This window comes from Episyrphus balteatus, chromosome 2 (genome assembly GCF_945859705.1).
Source record: "Episyrphus balteatus chromosome 2, idEpiBalt1.1, whole genome shotgun sequence".
Classification (NCBI taxonomy): Eukaryota; Metazoa; Arthropoda; class Insecta; order Diptera; family Syrphidae; genus Episyrphus; species Episyrphus balteatus.
The window spans coordinates 78,327,077-78,347,425 of record NC_079135.1 but is presented as its reverse complement, the minus strand read 5'-3'; the positions used below and the strand labels follow the sequence as shown (position 1 = coordinate 78,347,425).

The following is a 20,349-nucleotide window of genomic DNA, read 5'->3' as shown; positions in this document are numbered from 1 at the left end:
TATTTTCAAATAATTTATCAAATTTTATGTTTTTAATTTTTGTTTTTTTCTCTTCCATTTGGTATCTCATCCCATGCAGGAATCAAATGCCTGAGTGCAAGAGATCATTGCAAAGATCCGCGAAATACTATCGACGTTTCAGCAGCAATACCGAAGTGTTGCTCTGCCACCACCAACGGCTTGTCCAGAAATTAATGTTGATGACCCGAATTTTGAGTATTTTTTCGAGCAGTTGAGTGAGTCATACGCTTAAAAACCGAATGATTAGAACCAAAATGCATTTTCTTCTACGCCGCCTACAACAAAACAAACACAAAAAAACGAAAAAAATAAGCCATCAAAATATTGTAATCGTGTGTGCATACGAAAAATGAAAAGTTGATTTTATAATAATTACAAGTTAAAGCAAACAACAAAAAATATAAGCTGACAAACTAGAATGGTAATCATCTGAGCGCTTTAGTCAGTCAATTACAATAAATAGATATCTTATTTTTACACCTACTCAATACATTATGAGCAAAACAAAAATGAAACTAACAAGTGTATAAAACCGCTTTGGCAGAACAATCTTTTGAAGAAAAAATAAATAAAAAACACCAAAACAATAATTGGAACAACAATAACATCTGGATAACGCGACTTTGCAGTGATCGTATATCATAACAATAATATATAAAAAATATATGACATCAAAATGAAACCAACAATTGATAAAAAAAAAACAACAACAACAAAATCATTCATATCAATCATTCATTAGGAAATCATTTTTATTAATTACATACCTCATCGGAAGAAGAATCAATCATATAACTTTATCTATTACACCTCTTTCATGATATTTATTGTTAACGTATTTTTATATTAATCCACTTCCCTTTTTACAAGACAACAGCATTACTTGAGAAACTGACATTCGGAATACTTTTGTATTGCAATTATAGGCTCTGATACTTAATTAGCTAAATTTCCACAAGATTTTCAGTAAGATTGTGGTCAACCACAAGAGAAACGTTTGGAAGTTCTTTCTCGTCAAGATGAATCAAAAGCGATTATATTCTGATCTAGTCTACATACCTAGATCAGTTTGAAGCTTAGATATGGCATTTCTATAAGAGTCGTTTCATGCCTGTAATAACTTACTTTTTTTGTAAGCATCAGTCACATCAAGCAGAGTTCAAGATCATTCACATTTTCATCATGATGTGTTGGAAAGTACGATATTTTTGAGGTTCGTACCCATTTAGATTGGGGTCATTTGACCTTTTGATGAACCATTTTCACTCTCGAATACGTTTGAACTTTTTATTCACTTCATGCAAAAAGATGCATTATTAAAAATATATAAGGTTCGTTGCTACACATTTCTACTTGAAATCAACAAAAGAGACACCCTTTCTACTTGGCTTAGAAAATGCATACATCGGCCTCGAGCTCGTTTTTTATTAATTTACCCCTTTAGAAAAACCAAGAGTTCTTGCATACTTGCTTTTCGAAAAATTTTTTCAAGTGTATAAACTAGCAAAACAAAAATGATTCCCAATTGTCTGTTTCTCCCTAAGTGCTGTTCATTGTTATTAAATTTATACATATAACGATTCACTACAAATTCTAAAACACCATTTAAAATTCTTATTTTACTTAAATATTATTTTAAATTTATTGTGCTTAAAAATAATTGAATGCCTTCAATTTTGAAAAATCTTGAAGAAATATCTCTGTATTGTAGTCGAATGCAGACTTAATTAATATTTGTTTAGTAATCATACAAGTGCTGCATTTCTTTTGAGGGTATAGCCATTTATTTCAAAAAAGAAACTTCATCAAATTGCTGGTTCAATATTAAAATTTTTTTTATAAATCGGAAAATAAATCGCTTACCCTATTCCGTCCATTTTATTAGTAAAAACAAAAATCAAAAAAATATCTTTGCTTAGTGCTAAATAATTGAATTATTAACTAGTACAAGTGTTTACTTCCTTAATTTTTTTTTTGAATATCAAAATATCCCATCATTATGTAAATGCAGTATTTTATTAAAACAAATTTATAAGTAAATTTCAATTCAATTTCTACCAAACGCACAACCTTTTTTGTAAATACCTTCCACTCTCTTACTACCTAACACACACATACACTACCACTACTTGGTTGGCTCAACCGCGTAGTAATAATAATAACTTAAATTAAAAACAAACAAAAAACAAAACCCACTACTTTCTAGTCAATATACACAAATGAAAAGAAAAAAAAAATCGATTGAATACATTGAGCAACCGTTTTTTGTTTGTTTGTTTAATTTTAAAAACTGTAGCCTAATTGCAATGCGTTTTATTATAAAAAAAAGTTTTATAGTTTCTTTTATTTATTGTTGATTTTTATAAGTTTTATTTTTAATTTTTAAATATTTTATAAAAAAAAAATATGTATGTGTACCTATATTTGTTTTTATATTTGTATTATTATTTAGTTATATACCTACAAAACAAAAAAACCAATCAAATATTATTATTGTTACAAAATACAAACAAACAAAAAAAAAAACTTAACTAAATAACAAAAACAAAAAAATGGACTGACTGCCACAAAAATGCCATAATTTATATTACTCTTAAGTTTAATTTATTTTTAGAGAAAGTCTCCATTTGACATTATTGTTTTACCCATATTTTTTTTATTTTCTTATTATTTTTTTTTTAATTGTAAATGCAACTAATTGTTTGCTGCCATATATATAATATATATAGTTGATAAATATATACATGCATATATGTGTGTATTAAAATTTCAAAATAAATTATTTATTTTGTTTAAAACAGCTGCATCCCTAGAATCGGATTGAAGAATATCTGATCTAAAGCTAAATGTATTTCAGATATTATCAAACATGCATAAATTATATGGGTAACTTTTACTATATAAAAAACAAAACCAGTGATTAAAAAAAAATGATGCAAAACATAAGATATTAATGCTTTGTTGCAGGTTAATACATTTTTGTTTGCTTGCAAAAGTTGTCAAAGATATTTAAAATATTCATGATTTTATATTAGACTTTTTTGGTCAGATGAATTATTGTTGATATATGTACGTAGAAAACTATAAATGTGTTCTTTCAAATAGAAGCTTTGTTTGAGATAGTTTGTTAAAATTTCCTTTATTAGTATGCATAGCAACCTTTAGTTAAACAAAGATTTTTTCGAAAATCGATCAATACTCCAATAGAAAGTCAGTAAGACTATCCAAAATTTTCCTTCCCGAATAAAAGTGAAGAACATTTTAAAAAGAACTGAAAGAACCCGATGCTTTTGTTTTGGGTAGAGCTCTTGATTTCGACCGGGTAGTACCCGTCCTCACAAATACCCGGGTACTCGGGTACCCGAGTTTTCGGGTATTACTCGAGTACCCGGGTACCCGGGTATTCGGGTACCCGGGTAGTTCGGGTACCCGGGTAGTTCGGGTACCCGGGTACCCGGTAGTTTCATGTATTATAATACCCGAGTACCCGGGTACCCGGGTACAATAAAGCCATTTGTATGTTTTATTTGGAAGCGTTTGATCTATGGGATCTATGAAGAGTGGAAAATTTTTTTTTTACCAAAAACCAAAAATGATTGGTATATTCTAAGCTACAATTTAAGACAGCAAACACTAACGTTAGGTGTGTTTTTTTGTTTATCTATATAGATTTTGTGCAAAACAATGACATCGGGATTTTTGAAATCCATGCAAACATTTGGCACCACTGTACATAAACTTTGGCAGCTGTCTGTCAAAAATGTTGCTGCTGTTTTTTTTTTTATTTTAACTCCGAGGTGGGTAGGCCATTACATCCATGTTGGATACAAAAAAAATTTCACAAAAAAACAAAAACCATTTGTATGGCCATGGCATCCATGTTGGATTCAAAAATTTTTTTTTCACAAAATAACAAAACTCATTGATATATTCTTAGCTACATTTTAAGCCCATAACCATTAACATTAGTTGCGTCGTTCTTGTGTTATAAGCGTTTGAAGGTAGCCATATTTTTTATTTTTATTTCTAAGTTTTCGAAAACACTTTGGTAATTTTATATATATATTTTTTCAACAATCTTATCAGGATCCATTTAAGACTTTGATCTGAAAAATGCATTGCGTATATCTCGAAATATTAACATTTCAATACAACCATGTCAAACAAATTTTTGAATATTTTTTTCTATGAGAGCTTTTTTCAAACCTCATTTTCTCCGCTTTTTTTTTACTTAATATTTTGGAAAATTTTTAAAAATCAAAATAAACAAAATGAAAGGTATCTTTGCACACGGCAAGGACCCTTTTCCGGTGGGCATAGTTCGGCCACCCAGAGAAATTGAGACGATGCGGATATTGCATCTTTTGATTTTTGCTAGTTTTCGCTTTGACTGGAGAACTGCTTTGATTTTAATTTTTGCCTTCAATCTTATACCTATGGTGTGTTATTTACCGTTTAAAATGCTCAGTATCAACAATTTTCCTAACAAATACTTTTTTTTCTTTTGATACCCGAGTACCCGGGTACCCGGGTATTCGGGTAACTAAACAACCGGGTACCCGGGTACACGGGTACTCGGGTACCCGAATACCCGGGTACCCGGCTACCCGAGTAGTACCCGAAAATTTGGGTACCCGGGTACTCGGGCGAGTACTCGGGTATCCGGGTATCAAGAGCTCTAGTTTTGGGTCAGGTAGTTTTGAAAATAAAGAAACAAATATCTAAAAAATTCGTATGCACCGTTCGATTGAGATTGATACAAAAATACTGAAAAAATTTCCAAAATGTAAACTTTAATTGGTGCTTTTTACTGATATCCCTTCAAATGCAGATGTTCGAACTTGCATCCAAGTATGCATTGAAGTAAAGAGTAGTCAAGTTTTGGGTCTTTGATTGGAAAGTCGTCTAGAAAGTAAGCCAAACAAATCTCCCTAACTCATTTTTCTTCTTGTGCGTACCAACTAACTTTTCGTTGACGTTGGCTTAAAAAGTCTTTAATTTTTCTTGAACTTGTCCTGTAAGCTAGTTGAACGATAAGTAAATTGTAAATAACAATTGGCCGAAATGTCCCGTTTTGTCTTCAAAACGGGAAATGTCCCGTTTTGTCTTCAAAACGGGACATCTACAGAGTACTACAGAAAGGTTTTTAAATTTAAGCATGTTAAAATACCTGTAAGGTTTATAAAAGGATACAATTATTTCTATCGTTTCATCGCTTTAATAAAAGCGATAAAGTTTTTGAACTTCGATTCTGAGTAGGTATATATTTCTAGATATAACACACTTTGTCGTACTTCTTCACCTTGGATTAGATACTTTTAAGAAGATACCCATCTAAGTTTTCTGTACAATTTCAAAAGTTTTAACTGATAATATAAATTTTGAGCTGTAGAAGCTATACAAAATTATGAATGTTGTTACTCTCGGGTAGTGTGTAAACATGATCAACAAAAAAGTTACTCTTACCTGAATGTTATACTTTTAAAGTGGATCCTTAAATATTTTCACATCAATAATTTAATTCTTCCCAGTTCTTAATGTGACGCACATAGTCCAATTTAAACGTGGAATACTGTATACAGTATACGGCATATTGCAAGGAAAACCAAACGGTTCAAAAATTTTAGGCTTCTTCCAGACTTCCATTTAAATAACGTTTGCCGATTTGTTAAATAGGGGTTTTAAACTGTTTTTAATCATTTTCCTTTTTTTTGTCTTCTTTATTTTATTTAAACGCTTTCTTTGACACAACAAATGCACTTATTACCCAAATGCCCAATATTGGTTAGAAAATAATTTACATATATGCTTTGGAATTGATAGCATGAACAATATTATTTTATCCAAACATTTTCATGTGCTTAAATTGCTTTAAACAAAAAAAAAAAAAACATTTAATTGACCAATAAAACTAATAGCTTTTAGGCAAAAACAAAAGCAAATTATAGTTCATCATTTTAAACCAACACACTGCTGATATTGATTTTTTTTTAAACAAACAAAAATGATAGTTTTTTGGATTTGACTACTCCACCAATTTTTTAATAATTAAAATTAATTTATATTAAAAATTAAATAAAAAAAAAAAACACAAATGAATGCTTGCTGAAATTTTCAATGAAAAAAAAACGTGGTTTGCAAAGTATTGGCTATAGTATTTGCAAAAATAAAAAAAAAAACAGAATTATTATTGATAGAAATAAAAAGGAAAAAATAAAACAACAACAACACAACATAACACTGCACTGTCTACAATACCATCTAGTTATTCTTTTGGAAAATAATTTAGTCTCACTCTGCTATCCGTTATTCATCAAACTATGATGTTTGATCCTAGCGAATAGCAGAATACGACTGATATCATATATAATTACCTTAAACAAAAATCAATCATGAATAAATTCTTTCATCATTATTACTACGCAATAACATAAAACAAAAAGAAAAAAAAAACTAAAAAACCATTTTATATATACCATAAAAAATGTACTGCTGCGAATCATATACATACATTAAAAATAAAAAAAACACGTGTAATAAATGTAACTATTCTATTTATATTGGACAAAAAATTAGACATTACAATGCATATTGTTGTAACTACAATAGAATATATTTCTACGTAAAAGCCGAATAAAAAAATTATTAATTTGCTAAAAAAAATAATAAAATAATTAATTAACGCCATATATATGCAGGATTTATATATACAAAAACAAAATAATAATGTCATTATATAAATAGATAATTTATAAAACTAGTTAATTGAAAATAAAATAAATATATATAACAAACACTGTATAACAATACGATAAATTTTATAGATTGATTCAGAGTAAAAAGTATTCCATAAAATAATTAAAAAAAGTAAACTTTAAACTGAAAACAAAATACATCGTAAATAAATAATAAATATTATTAAAAATACGCTTCAAATAAAATGACATATAATACATGAGAAAAAAAAAACGATTCAATATCTATAAAAAAAAAAACAAATTCGTAAGTATTGTTAATTGAAATTTATAAAATGAAATTAAAAAAAAAAAACAATACGCTATGCTTAAGAGCAATCTAACTCATATAATAAAAACAAACGTTACGGCTAAATAATGGTTAAAGTATTTCATGCAGCTGAAAGTTAAAAAAAAATTATATATATATACATGGCATAATAAATATATAAAGGTTTAGGTATTAAGAAATTGATAAGATAAAAATAATAAAAAATAAAAAACAATTCCACATTCACAAGATCTCTAATAAATAGTCTTTAAATAATTATTGGAGAAAATGTGAATCAATTAAAGTTAAGCGCAAACATTTAGATCTTATCTTTTGTTTACAAAAAAAAAAATTAAAACAAATAATAAAACTGAAAACGCATTATTATTACCACTAATAATATTATCAAAGCCAATTAAATGATGCTTATGTACCTTTATTAGCAAACAACAAAATTATTATAAATTATTAAAAAAAAATAAAACAAATAGTACACGTAAACTATTTCGAATGAAATACAAAAAAAAAAATATTGAACTGATTGGAGCTGAATACAGACAAAAATCTTGCAAAGTAAACCAAAACAAGCATAATAAATCTTATTATAATATATTAAATGCTTTCTCTTATTGTTGTTTATAAAATTAAAAAAAAAAAAAGAAAAAACCTATGAGATGAATAACCCCTTGACTTATGAGTTAAAAATGCTTATTTTCAAAACAAACAATGTAATCGATGTTCAGCACTTTTTTTATTTTTTCTTGAAAATCTTTTAACACGACTACAGCGCTTCATACAAAAAATTTTAATATTTATATGTCTTGTGGAAGGAAAATGGTACGATTGCTTTTATAAATTTAAAACAAAAAAAGAAAACAATATAAATGAGTATGTACGTAAGGCAGATTATTAAATACATATACAAAAAAATAAAAATATTATTTATATATTTTTTGTCATTAATTTATATTAAATCATAATATATTATATAATACATACATTAGTATTAACTTGTTTTTGTTTTATTTTTGTTTTGTATTATTTGTAATTTTAAATTTATTAAAAACAAAATCTTAAAACCAAAATTATATAAGTTTTAATTTAAAATTTTAATTTGCTTTGTTTTAAAAGCTTTTAATTTTTACAAATTTTCAAAGAAATATTGTATAGGAATTAAAAAATTTTCCTTTTCCCTGAAACATATTTATTATTAATTGTGAAGTAATTATAAAAAAAAAAAGTAAAACAAAAAAAAAAAACAAATAAATACATTTATATATAAATATATATAAAAATAATTATATACGTTTAATGTAGCCATTTAAGATTTTATTTAAAAATTCGTTATTGCACTATTTATGTAAATATTACAAGTATATAAAGTCAAATACAACTCAATGGAATGATAAATGAAAGAATAAAAAACAGATATTAACTTAATTTTCTTCGGAAGTGTGTTTCTTTTGTTCAATAAAAGGATATGTTAGTAAGTATATATAAATTATAAAGAGGGACACTTCAAAACTTAATTTTAAACACACCTTTTATTAATAAATATTTGAAGGTTACTGCATTACCGATCTAACAGCAAATATTAATAATGGACAGAGGAAGCATAATACAGGTTAACCCTTTCGAACCCAAGCTATGAAAATCAATATTAAAAAATGTTTTTTCGGTATTATCGGGTCAAAAACATCACAACTAAGAAATATGAATAGCAAAAGGTTATTTTCCAAAATAATAAATAGCAAAACTAATGTGTTTTTCTCATGGTACATGTAAGCATTGAATAATTTATTATATATAGAAGTGACACTGATAATTTCTAGCGCCACAGAATTTTATTTTTTTTGGCAATCAGATGTACTAAAAAATCCCCAGAGAGAATGGAGCTTGTCTTAGAAAATTATGTTTCCAAAAATTTGTTTTTAAAAAAGGAAATTTCTCTAATACAAACATAAGGAAACAAATATCAAATAAAAATAAATCGTATCGACACGTCGACATCCTATTAGAAAAAAAAAAAAATAAGGAAATTTTACTCACACATAAAACATAAAACAAATATCAAACAAAAATAAATCGTATCGAAACATCGACATCCTATTAATGAAAAAAGAAAATAAGGAAATTTTACTCATACATTCAAAATTACACAAATATCAAACAAAAATATAGAAAAGTTAGTTGACATTATAAATGTATCCATAGTAACTCGAAACTAAAAACAAGAAATTTTTTATTAACGACGAGAATTTGAACAAAATTAAATATTATTGTTGTATATCCTAGGCACGTTATAGCTTATAGGGCATGAAAGTTACCCTCATTTCAATAGTCCTATTAGCGTAGGTGACAAGGTGATTGCTCTTTAATTTTGCTTTCTGAGATCGTATCCCCACAGAGATTGCTTTTTTTTATATTATATTTTGTTTTGCAATCAGGTAAGAGCTCAAACCAATAAGTCGATTTGGCTCAAACTTTTTGTTTATTTTTGATTCAAAGGAGAGGAAATTGAAATTTTTTAACGGTAGCAACTAGAGATGCTGGGCCCTACCAATAACCAAATTTAAAGCTGATTTTAATATTTACCGTAATTCTACATATTTCAATGTAGAATTCCGGTAAATATTAAAGTCAGCTTTAAATTTGATTTTTGATAGGGCCCGCTGCGAATAATGATTCGGTCGAATACCGAACATTAGACCACGCTTATACATTTACTTAATATTAGGCTATTATTACTATTATTCACCAAAACTTATCATTAGTAAATTTTATTTTCTACGAGCCTTACCAATAATCAAATTAAAGGCTCACTTAAATATTTAACTGAATTATACATATTTCACTCAACCAATAAACAATTTAATACTCAGGTTAAAGGCTAACGCTCGGCTAAATTTAATAGTTGAGTTTCATAACCATAAAATTTAACCGAACGTTAGTTTTTAACCTGAGTTGTTTTTATACACTAGCCCAAAAAGTTTTCGAAAATTTGAAAAAAGTGTTTTTGTTTGTTTCAACCCAAAAACTATTATTTTCCCAAATTTTCTTTCTGTTTTATATTTGAACTATATGCTTTTGTATTCAAAATTCGTTGAAATTGTTTGGCACGGTTCTACGGAAGGTTAATAATAATTTTTAAAAATTTCCTGATTGCCCAAAAACTATTTTATAATTTTTTTAAACAAAATCACTGGTACCATTTTCGAGAAAATTAAACATTTCCGAAATTGGTTTATGACAGGTATGGGTATCGTTATTTTTGGTAAAAAAAATCAGTTCTAAAAACCCCTCTGGAAATTCTCCAAAAAATGCTTCATACCAAGTTTGATGTTAATCGGTAGATCCGTTTAGCTGTAGACAGACAGACAAACGGAAATTCCGTGACCCACTTTTTTGCATTCTCTATTATAAGCCCTGTTCCTTTGGGAGGTAGCAAAGTACTACTAGTAGTTTACTAGCGATTTTCAATGAAACGCACTTTCAACGAATTCAATACAAATCGTATCCACTCGGGAAGAAGAGCATGAGTAGGTAGATGATAGTACTAGATTAAACAAAAAATCAACCTCCCTATTATAGTAATCCCATGTCTGATTGTTATTTCAACTTTTTTTGTATACGAATGCATAGCTTGACAATATAGTATCATGACAAAATAAATAGCATGTAAAAGCTACATTCTTCAAGTTTTAGGATCTTACACCTGAATATTTTATTTCAAATGGTGAAATAGAAAAATCATTGGAACTATCCAAAATCCACATTTTCTTTCATTTTCGATCAAAATGTGTCTTTACCTTTTGATTTATTTGAACATTTTATTAATAATATCGTTTAAATTTTAGATAAAAAAATGTTTTAATTAAAAATAAAGAAAAGTATCCAAAATGGTACGAAAAGATTTTTTTTCTTTCAAAATTTAACATTTCATAAAAACTTTAAATTTTCATTTAAAGTTGCAAATTTGAACAAAGCCGTATATTTAAAGTTCTTGTTCGCAAACATAAATCAGTTTAAGCAAATAAACGAGGTTGTTTCGTATTGTATTAAAATACTTTGAAATATGTATTAAAATACTTTAAAATAATGTGAAATATGGCCATATTGTATGAACTTGATCCTAACCTACTCTTGCATTATGCGGTTTAAGAAAATAGTAAGTATACGCCACAGGGCATGTGGAAAACATTCAAATAATGTGAACTACAACTTTGGCCTAGATGTCATTACAAAAAGCACCCTAATAAAAATTAAATAAACACTTCTATAACTGAAGAAAATCTTCTTGTCGTTAATAAAAACAAAAAACAAAATCCTTTCAAATAAACATAAGAATCAAATATTCAAAAATATATATTCAATTCAAAAATACAAAAATGTAAAATAAATTCAATTTCAATATTACGGAAACAAAAATAAACAAACACACTACTAGACAAAACAAAACTAATACAAATACACCAAATATAAATAATATTGTTCATGTGGTTACTTAGCAACCAAAAGTCCTTTTCAGGGATTTTTCGGCCACCGAATACACAATCCTAAAACGATTGTGGCGCCACTCATCAAACGATTGTGGCTCCACCCCTCAAACATAGCGGACGTTTTTACCGGTGTCACTTCTATATATAATTATTCAATGATGTAAGTAACATGTACTGCCTATGACCACCAAAAAAAGTCGGAGAACTGAGAAAATAACTTTTTATAAAACTATAATGTATGCTACTTCTTCTAAGCAAAAAAACAAAACACTTTCTGCAATAACATTTTTTATATCTTTTTTTCAAAATTATGACCATATATAAAAAAAAATTTTTTTTTGCAAAAAAAAAACAAAAATGTGAATTTCAGTCCCTTTCTCGATACAAAAAAAATTAAAGGTATGATATTTGACTAACTTTTTGTAATAATCCAGTAACTAGGCATTATTATCTTTCAATTAAGCCATCGTAACCTAAAAAATTTTTTAATTTAATATTTTTTACGAATTTAAAAAAAATGTTACATGAGAGTAACGCTAACGAAAGGGTTAAAAGAAACATTTTTAGAAATTTCACAAGAACTGCATTTATTGGAAAATCGGAAGTATTTGGGAACAAGTGAAAAAATTCTGAGAGCACTTAAGTTGGTCCTTCAGGATAATTCGTATGGACCATCACTTTTGGGACACCCGGTATATAGAAAGTAGTTAGTTTAGAAAAAAGGTCTAACGATTTTCAATTTTTTTCTATAAATTGTTTTTGGATTGGATACTTCGTTTTGGAGAAAAAATCAATAAAAATGATGTATAAGTAGGTATTTGTATAGTAAACAAAATATTTTTTTTTTTTTTTTTTTTTTGAAAAATCATACTAAAATTATTCCTAATTTTTTTCATAAATTTTCAAATTTATGTGTAGGCCAACAGCTACTTTTAAGCCTTAACTACAATGACCTAACTAGTGAAAAAGTGGGAAATTTACAAAAGTAAAAATTTTTTATTTCTTTCTAGCGCTATTTCTTTTTGATAAAAACCACATAAATTGTTTTTTAAACCAAAAAATAAGCTTTCTGCTCTGCATAATTATGTTTAATTTTGTGGCCGAAAAAACTGTCGTAAAATTAATTTGAAAATTTTCACTTTTTGACTTTTTGCAAAAAGTGGCCGTTGTAGTTATACCTTTATCATAAATATAAGTAAGTAAGTAAGTAAGTCAGACTCAGACTCCCCGAAAAACAATGCCTCTAAGAAAATTTACAAATCTATTTTTTTGGATTTTCGAAAAAAATTCAAAATTAACCCCTTGCCGAAAAAATGCATTTTAAAAAATTTCCTCCAAATTTATCGAGTGAGACATCGAAAGAAAGGTGCCTCTAAGCTCTATTCATTAATGAAACCCAAAAGTTTGTTCTTCCATTCGGAAGCAGACATGTTCGGATCAAAGTCTCAAAACAAGTTTTGGTTTTAAGATATGAGTTCATAGTGAATAAGCCTATGCATTTGGGTACAAAAATTACAAATCTATTTTTTTTTTTGATTTTCGAAAAAAATTCAAGGTTAACCCTTGCCGAAAAAAATGTATTTCAAAAAATTTCTTCCAAATCTATCGAGTGACACGTCGAAAGAGAGGTGTCTCTAAGCTCTATTCATTAATGAAAGCCAAAAGTTTTTTCGAGGTCTTGTTGCTGAGTTATTTGCAATCGAAATATTTTTTGTTCTTCCATTCGAAAGCAGACATGTTCGGATCAAAGTCTCAAAACAAGCTTTGGTTTTAAGATATGAGTTTATAGTGAATAAGCCTATGCATTTGGGTACAAAAATTACAAATCTTTTTGGATTTTCGAAAAAAAATTCAAGGTTAACCCTTGCCGAAAAAAATGTATTTCAAAAAATTTCTTCCAAATCTATCGAGTGACACGTCGAAAGAAAGGTGTCTCTAAGCTCTATTCATTAATGAAACCCAAAAGTTTCTTTGAGGTCCGGTTGCTGAGCTATTTGCAATCGAAATATTTTTGTTCTTCCATTCCGAAGCAGATATGTTCAAAACAAGTTTTGGTTTTAAGATATGAGTTCATAGTAAATAAGCCTATGCATTTGGGTACAAAAATTACAAATCTATTTTTTTGGATTTTCGCAAAAAATTCAAGGTTAACCCCTTGCCGAATAAAATGCATTTTAAAAAATTTTCTCCAAATCCATTGAGTGAGACATCGAAAGAAAGGTGTCTCTAAGCTCTATTCATGAATGAAACCCAAAAGTTTTTTTGAGGTCCGGTTGCTGAGCTATTTGCAATCGAAATATTTTTGTTCTTCCATTCAGAAGCAGATATGTTCAAAACAAGTTTTGGTTTTAAGATATGAGTTCATAGTGAATAAGCCTATGCATTTGGGTACAAAAATTACAAATCTATTTTTTTGGATTTTCGCAAAAAATTCAAGGTTAACCCCTTGCCGAATAAAATGCATTTTAAAAAATTTCCTCCAAATCCATCGAGTGAGACATCCAAAGAAAGGTGTCTCTAAGCTCTATTCATTAATGAAATCCAAAAGTTTTTTTCGAGGTCTTGTTGCTGAGTTATTTGCAATCGAAATACTTTTTGTTCTTCCATTCGAAAGCAGACATGTTCGGATCAAAGTCTCAAAACAAGTTTTGGTTTTAAGATATGAATTCATAGTGAATAAGCCTATGCATTTGGGTACAAAAATTACAAATCTATTTTTTTGGATTTTCGAAAAAAATTCAAGGTTAACCCTTGCCGAAAAAAATGTATTTAAAAAAATTTCTTCCAAATCTATAGAGTGACACGTCGAAAGAAAGGTGTCTCTAAGCTCTATTCATTAATGAAACCCAAAAGTTTCTTTGAGGTCCGGTTGCTGAGCTATTTGCAATCGAAATATTTTTGTTCTTCCATTCCGACACGGATATGTTCAAAACAAGTTTTGGTTTTAAGATATGAGTTCATAGTGAATAAGCCTATGCATTTGGGTACAAAAATTACAAATCTATTTTTTTTTTTTGATTTTCGAAAAAAATTCAAGGTTAACCCTTGCCGAAAAAAATGTATTTCAAAAAATTTCTTCCAAATCTATCGAGTGACACGTCGAAAGAGAGGTGTCTCTTAGCTCTATTCATTAATGAAACCCAAAAGTTTTTTTGAGGTCCTGTTGCTGAGCTATTTGCAATCGAAATATTTTTGTTCTTCCATTCCGAAGCAGATATGTTCAAAACAAGTTTTGGTTTTAAGATATGAGTTCATAGTAAATAAGCCTATGCATTTGGGTACAAAAATTACAAATCTATTTTTTTGGATTTTCGCAAAAAATTCAAGGTTAACCCCTTGCCGAATAAAATGCATTTTAAAAAATTTCCTCCAAATCCATTGAGTGAGACATCGAAAGAAAGGTGTCTCTAAGCTCTATTCATGAATGAAACCCAAAAGTTTTTTTGAGGTCCTGTTGCTGAGCTATTTGCAATCGAAATATTTTTGTTCTTCCATTCAGAAGCAGATATGTTCAAAACAAGTTTTGGTTTTAAGATATGAGTTCATAGTGAATAAGCCTATGCATTTGGGTACAAAAATTACAAATCTATTTTTTTGGATTTTCGCAAAAAATTCAAGGTTAACCCCTTGCCGAATAAAATGCATTTTAAAAAATTTCCTCCAAATCCATCGAGTGAGACATCCAAAGAAAGGTGTCTCTAAGCTCTATTCATTAATGAAATCCAAAAGTTTTTTTCGAGGTCTTGTTGCTGAGTTATTTGCAATCGAAATACTTTTTGTTCTTCCATTCGAAAGCAGACATGTTCGGATCAAAGTCTCAAAACAAGTTTTGGTTTTAAGATATGAATTCATAGTGAATAAGCCTATGCATTTGGGTACAAAAATTACAAATCTATTTTTTTGGATTTTCGAAAAAAATTCAAGGTTAACCCTTGCCGAAAAAAATGTATTTAAAAAAATTTCTTCCAAATCTATAGAGTGACACGTCGAAAGAAAGGTGTCTCTAAGCTCTATTCATTAATGAAACCCAAAAGTTTCTTTGAGGTCCGGTTGCTGAGCTATTTGCAATCGAAATATTTTTGTTCTTCCATTCCGAAGCAGATATGTTCAAAACAAGTTTTGGTTTTAAGATATGAGTTCATAGTAAATAAGCCTATGCATTTGGGTACAAAAATTACAAATCTATTTTTTTGGATTTTCGCAAAAAATTCAAGGTTAACCCCTTGCCGAATAAAATGCATTTTAAAAAATTTCCTCCAAATCCATCGAGTGAGACATCCAAAGGAAGGTGTCTCTAAGCTCTATTCATTAATGAAATCCAAAAGTTTTTTTCGAGGTCTTGTTGCTGAGTTATTTGCAATCGAAATACTTTTTGTTCTTCCATTCGAAAGCAGACATGTTCGGATCAAAGTCTCAAAACAAGTTTTGGTTTTAAGATATGAGTTCATAGTGAATAAGCCTATGCATTTGGGTACAAAAATTACAAATCTATTTTTTTTTTTTTTTATTTTCGAAAAAAATACGAACCCAGGGCCCCTACACTGTAACTTTTTGCTACTTTCGCATCTGTTCGAAAGTTAATTTCAACTGTACTTCCTAGTCAAACTGCGTATCTTAAATGAATAATACCAATCTAAATCTTGCAAATAAATTCCAACAAAAGATTTGACATGACTGGAGCTGTATAATTTTCATTTTTTACAGAATTAAAGAGATGCATTTTTTGCGAATTTGAAACATTTTTTGTAGAATCAAATTATACATAGTTGGGCCCTAGTCTTCTGGCGTCATAGTCCCTTTTACTATGCCACGGGGGATAATTCCAAAAAGATGGGTTATGAAAACATTTTAAGTTTCTTTGTATTTTATTTTTATTTGGTTCGTAATTTACAAGTACTTTCCAAACCACTTATGATCTACAGGTGACATCCATCTGTGACAACCATTGAGGTTGTTCTGGAACACGTACTTCATTGTATAAGGGTTCTTGTTTTCTCGTTCCAATCTCTCTTCTTCTGCTTTCATTTCATCCATCATTTCTTGAGAGACAACCATAGCCTTGAAAGGCAACTGTCTGCAAACTAACTGAAGGAATGGTTTAACTTCAGCAAATTCGCATGTTCCTCCAATTTCAACAATAACTCGGCCACTCTTAATTGGAGTCACATAATGATCAATTGCACCTTTGCCTCCACCCATTCTTTGACCTTGTCCTTTTTTGGTTACAGGCTGCCATGGAGCGGGTACTCTCCAAATTGCAAACATTCGGGTAATGTCCATCTTTCTACCAATTGTTAGACGTAACATTTCATAATGACCATGTCGCAGACGACCACCACCAGTTGCCACAATACCATATTGCTTGTGGATGAGGGTATTGTGAACTTTTTCAGGTCCTCTCATAAGTTTTAGTCGCTTTTGCATTTTGGGTGGTCGCAGGTTAGGAGGATATTGTGGTACTTTTAACATGATATTCAATTTTGGACGATCATATTTTTCGATATCTAAAGAAATTTTAGAACAAAAACAATTATTGTTATAGTTATAATTCAGAGAAGTTAACATACTTTCGTATTTTATGGGAGGAGGAAAGTATTTCAATCCGGCCAATTGAACGTTTTGTTGTGCGGGAACTTCTGTAGGATTTATGAAGATATTTGTTAAGTTTTTATGATGAACGTAATGTAAATTAAATTTTACCTAAAAGTTGTCGAACAATTTGAGTTGCCCTTCTCAGCATTTTGTACTTTTTTCCTTAATATTTATTTTTTCAAAAAAATGCGAGAGAAGTGAAAATTACCTAACCAAATTTAAAAATTTTTATCATTTGTCATTTTGACATTTGTCATGTTTTTGTTTTTGAAGTTTATTAGTAGAAAGTAGACTTGTTCATTTTCTTGAAGAACCCAAAAAAAACAATCACCGTTTTTTTATTTATAAGACCCTGTTTGGACTGGAAAAATTGATCGCCTCACATTTAGTTTGATGGCTATCTGTAATGAAAATGTTGAAAAATAGAAACATCGAGTAAAACATGTACGTAAAAGTAGTATTTTCCCTTCCGCTGAAATGATAAAAGCCAAAATGGTGAATTAAGACCAGTTATTCATGTTTCTTATAGTCTGTTTTCACTTAGAGCTCAAAAATGAGGTAAATGCCATATCACATGGGAACAAAATTAAATTAGAAATTAGAAACTGACCTAATTTGCGAAAATATCTCATTTGAGCTGTAGTGAAAACAGGCTATTATCCACCAATTTCGCGGGACTAGCAAAACATATAAGAACATTAAACCAGAGCTAAATGACAGCTGTACATCCGTTTCCGAAAGATAAAAGCAGTTAAACCATGGTTTAGGGACCAGTTGTACAAACGTGGTTCAGCCTCGGATCAGGAATTTAACCCACCGATTTTGGCGGATTAGCTGCGGGTCAACTTCGGTTCAAGCATGGATGTGGCTATTTTTACATATGTGGACCTTGCACCACTGCTAAACTGGAACCTTTCCACCGATTTCAGAAGATAAAAGTTGCTGAACCACGGATTAAATATTTGTACAACTGGCCCTAAGGGTCAGCTGCGGGTCAACTTCGGTTCAAGCATGAATGTGGCTATGTTTACATATATTAACCTTGAATAAGTGCTAAAACTCAGCTTTTCCTGCGACTTCAGAAGATAAAAGTTGCTGATCCAGGGATTAAATATTTGTACAACTGGCCCTGAGAGATTTCATAACAACACTCAAAAACATTTGGAGCACTTTGGTTTTGAAAACAAAAAAATGTTAATACAAAATAAAATAATTTTAATAAAAAATGTCAACACTCTAGTATTTGTGAGTTGTGATCTGCTCTGAAGGAGATCACAATTTTAACAATTTTTATGAGGCTCACAAGTTGCGAGGGTACGTCAGAATACGAAAAACCTCACAAAACAAAACTCACCTCACCTTATGAGGTTCTTGTGACTGTGAGGTTTTCGTTAGAATACGAAAAAGTCACAAAATCGAGTTCAACTCGAGTTATGAGGTTATTGTGACTTGTGATACATCAGTGAGGTTGCCCAGAATAGGGCTGTTATTTTCATGAGAATAACAGCCCTATCAAACCTCACAAGTTACGAGAACTTCACAAGTTGAGCTGAATTCGAATTTGTGATCTGCTCTGAAGGAGGTCACAACTCACAAGTTGGATATTCGCTAGTAAGAAGTTTGTGAGAAATAAATCCTCACAAAATGACTTGTGAGGTTTGCCAGAATAGAGGGCTGTAAATTAGGTTCAGAACATGGGTGATTCACGTCATTGTTACCCAAATTATAGTCTATTTTCAAAAGAGCCCAAATGAGATAATTTCTCTAAAGGCTTGGCCACACCGGAGGGTATGCGGTATAGCGGTAACTATATTTGTACTAAAAAAATTCCACACCTGAACGTTTATGTGTCAGTTTGGAATTTTTTCATACAAGTACCCTCACCGCTACCCTTAAAGGCTTGGCCACACCGGAGGGTACGCGGTAGAGGTACAGGTAACGGTACGGGTATTTGTATGGAAAAAATTCCAAACTGACACATCAACGTTCGGGTGTGGAATTTTTTTAATACAAATATCGTTGCCGCTCCCGTACCGCTACCCGTACCGCTACCCGTACCGCTACCCGTACCGCTACCACGTACCCTCCGGTGTGGCCAAGCCTTAAGGCTTGGCCACACCGGAGGGTATGCGGTAGCGGTACGGGTAGAGGTAACGATATTTGTATGAAAAAAACTCCAAACTGACATATCAACGTTCAGATGTGGAATTTTTTTCATACAAATATCGTTACCGCTACCCGTACCTCTACCGCATACCCTCCGGTGTGGCCAAGCCTTTAAAGCCTTAAGGCTTGGCCACACCGGAGGGTATGCGGTATAGCGGTAACGATATTTGTACTAAAAAAATTCCACACCTGAACGTTGATGTGTCAGTTTGGAATTTTTTTCATACAAGTACCCTCACCGCTACCCGTACCGCTACCGTATACCCTCCAGTGTGGCCAAGCCTTTAAAGGCTTGGCCACATCGGAGGGTACATGCGGGAGCGGTACGGGTAATTGTATGAAATAAATTTCAAACTGACATATCAACGTTCAGATGTGGAATTTTTTTCATACAATTACCCGTACCGCTACCGCATGTACCCTTCGGTGTGGCCAAGCCTTAACTAGGTACATTAGGTGTGTTTTTTTGTTTATCTATATAGATTTTGTGCAAAAAAACGACATCGGGATTTTTGAAATCCATACAAACATTTGGCACCACTGTACATATACTTTGGCAGCTGTCTGTCAAAAATGTTGCTTTTGTTTTTTTTTTTTTTTTAACTCCGAAGTGGGAAGGCCATTACATCCATGTTGGATGCAAACAAAAATTTTCATATGGCCATGGCATCCATGTTGGATTCAAAAAAATTGTTTTTTCACAAAAAACCAAAAATTATCTGTATATTCTTAGCTACATTTAAAGACCATGACCATTAATATTAGTTGCGTCGTTCTTGTGTTATGAGCGTTTGAAGGTAGCCATATTGATTTTTTTTCGATTTTTTAAAAATCAAATGTGAAAACGTTTTTATTTTTATTTCTAATTTTTCGAAAAAACTTTCGTAATTTTATATATATATCTGTTCAACAATCTTATCAGGATCCATTTAAGACTTTTATCTGAAAAGTGCATTGTGTATATCTCGAGATATTAACATTTCAATGCAACCATGTCAAACAAATTTTTGATTATTTTTTTCTATGAGAGTTTTTTTCAAACCTCGTTTTCTCCGCTTTTTTTTTT

The 20,349-nt window shown here is 30.1% G+C and overlaps 3 protein-coding genes across 4 annotated transcripts in view; 2 read left to right on the top strand and 1 right to left on the bottom strand.

Annotated features, from left to right (window-relative positions):
* LOC129910871 (transmembrane protein 132E) overlaps positions 1–2,819 on the top strand; it is a 125,644-nt gene extending 122,825 nt beyond the window's left edge. For both annotated transcript variants that reach the window (XM_055988460.1, XM_055988459.1), the window contains exon 17: positions 80–2,819. In XM_055988460.1, the coding sequence (XP_055844435.1) occupies positions 80–94 (15 nt within the window). In that variant the 3' untranslated portion in view covers positions 95–2,819. The remainder of the gene's footprint in view (positions 1–79) is intronic.
* LOC129910877 (uncharacterized) overlaps positions 1–20,349 on the top strand; it is a 244,216-nt gene that overhangs the window by 115,437 nt on the left and 108,430 nt on the right. The gene's annotated exons all lie outside the window — the stretch shown is intronic.
* LOC129910874 (39S ribosomal protein L16, mitochondrial) lies at positions 16,389–17,375 on the bottom strand. Its single transcript, XM_055988463.1, has 3 exons — positions 17,226–17,375; positions 17,093–17,161; positions 16,389–17,029 (listed from the first exon to the last, which is right to left on the bottom strand). The coding sequence occupies exons 1-3, from the start codon at positions 17,263–17,265 to the stop codon at positions 16,413–16,415; spliced, it is 726 nt and encodes a 241-aa protein (XP_055844438.1). The 5' UTR covers positions 17,266–17,375; the 3' UTR covers positions 16,389–16,412.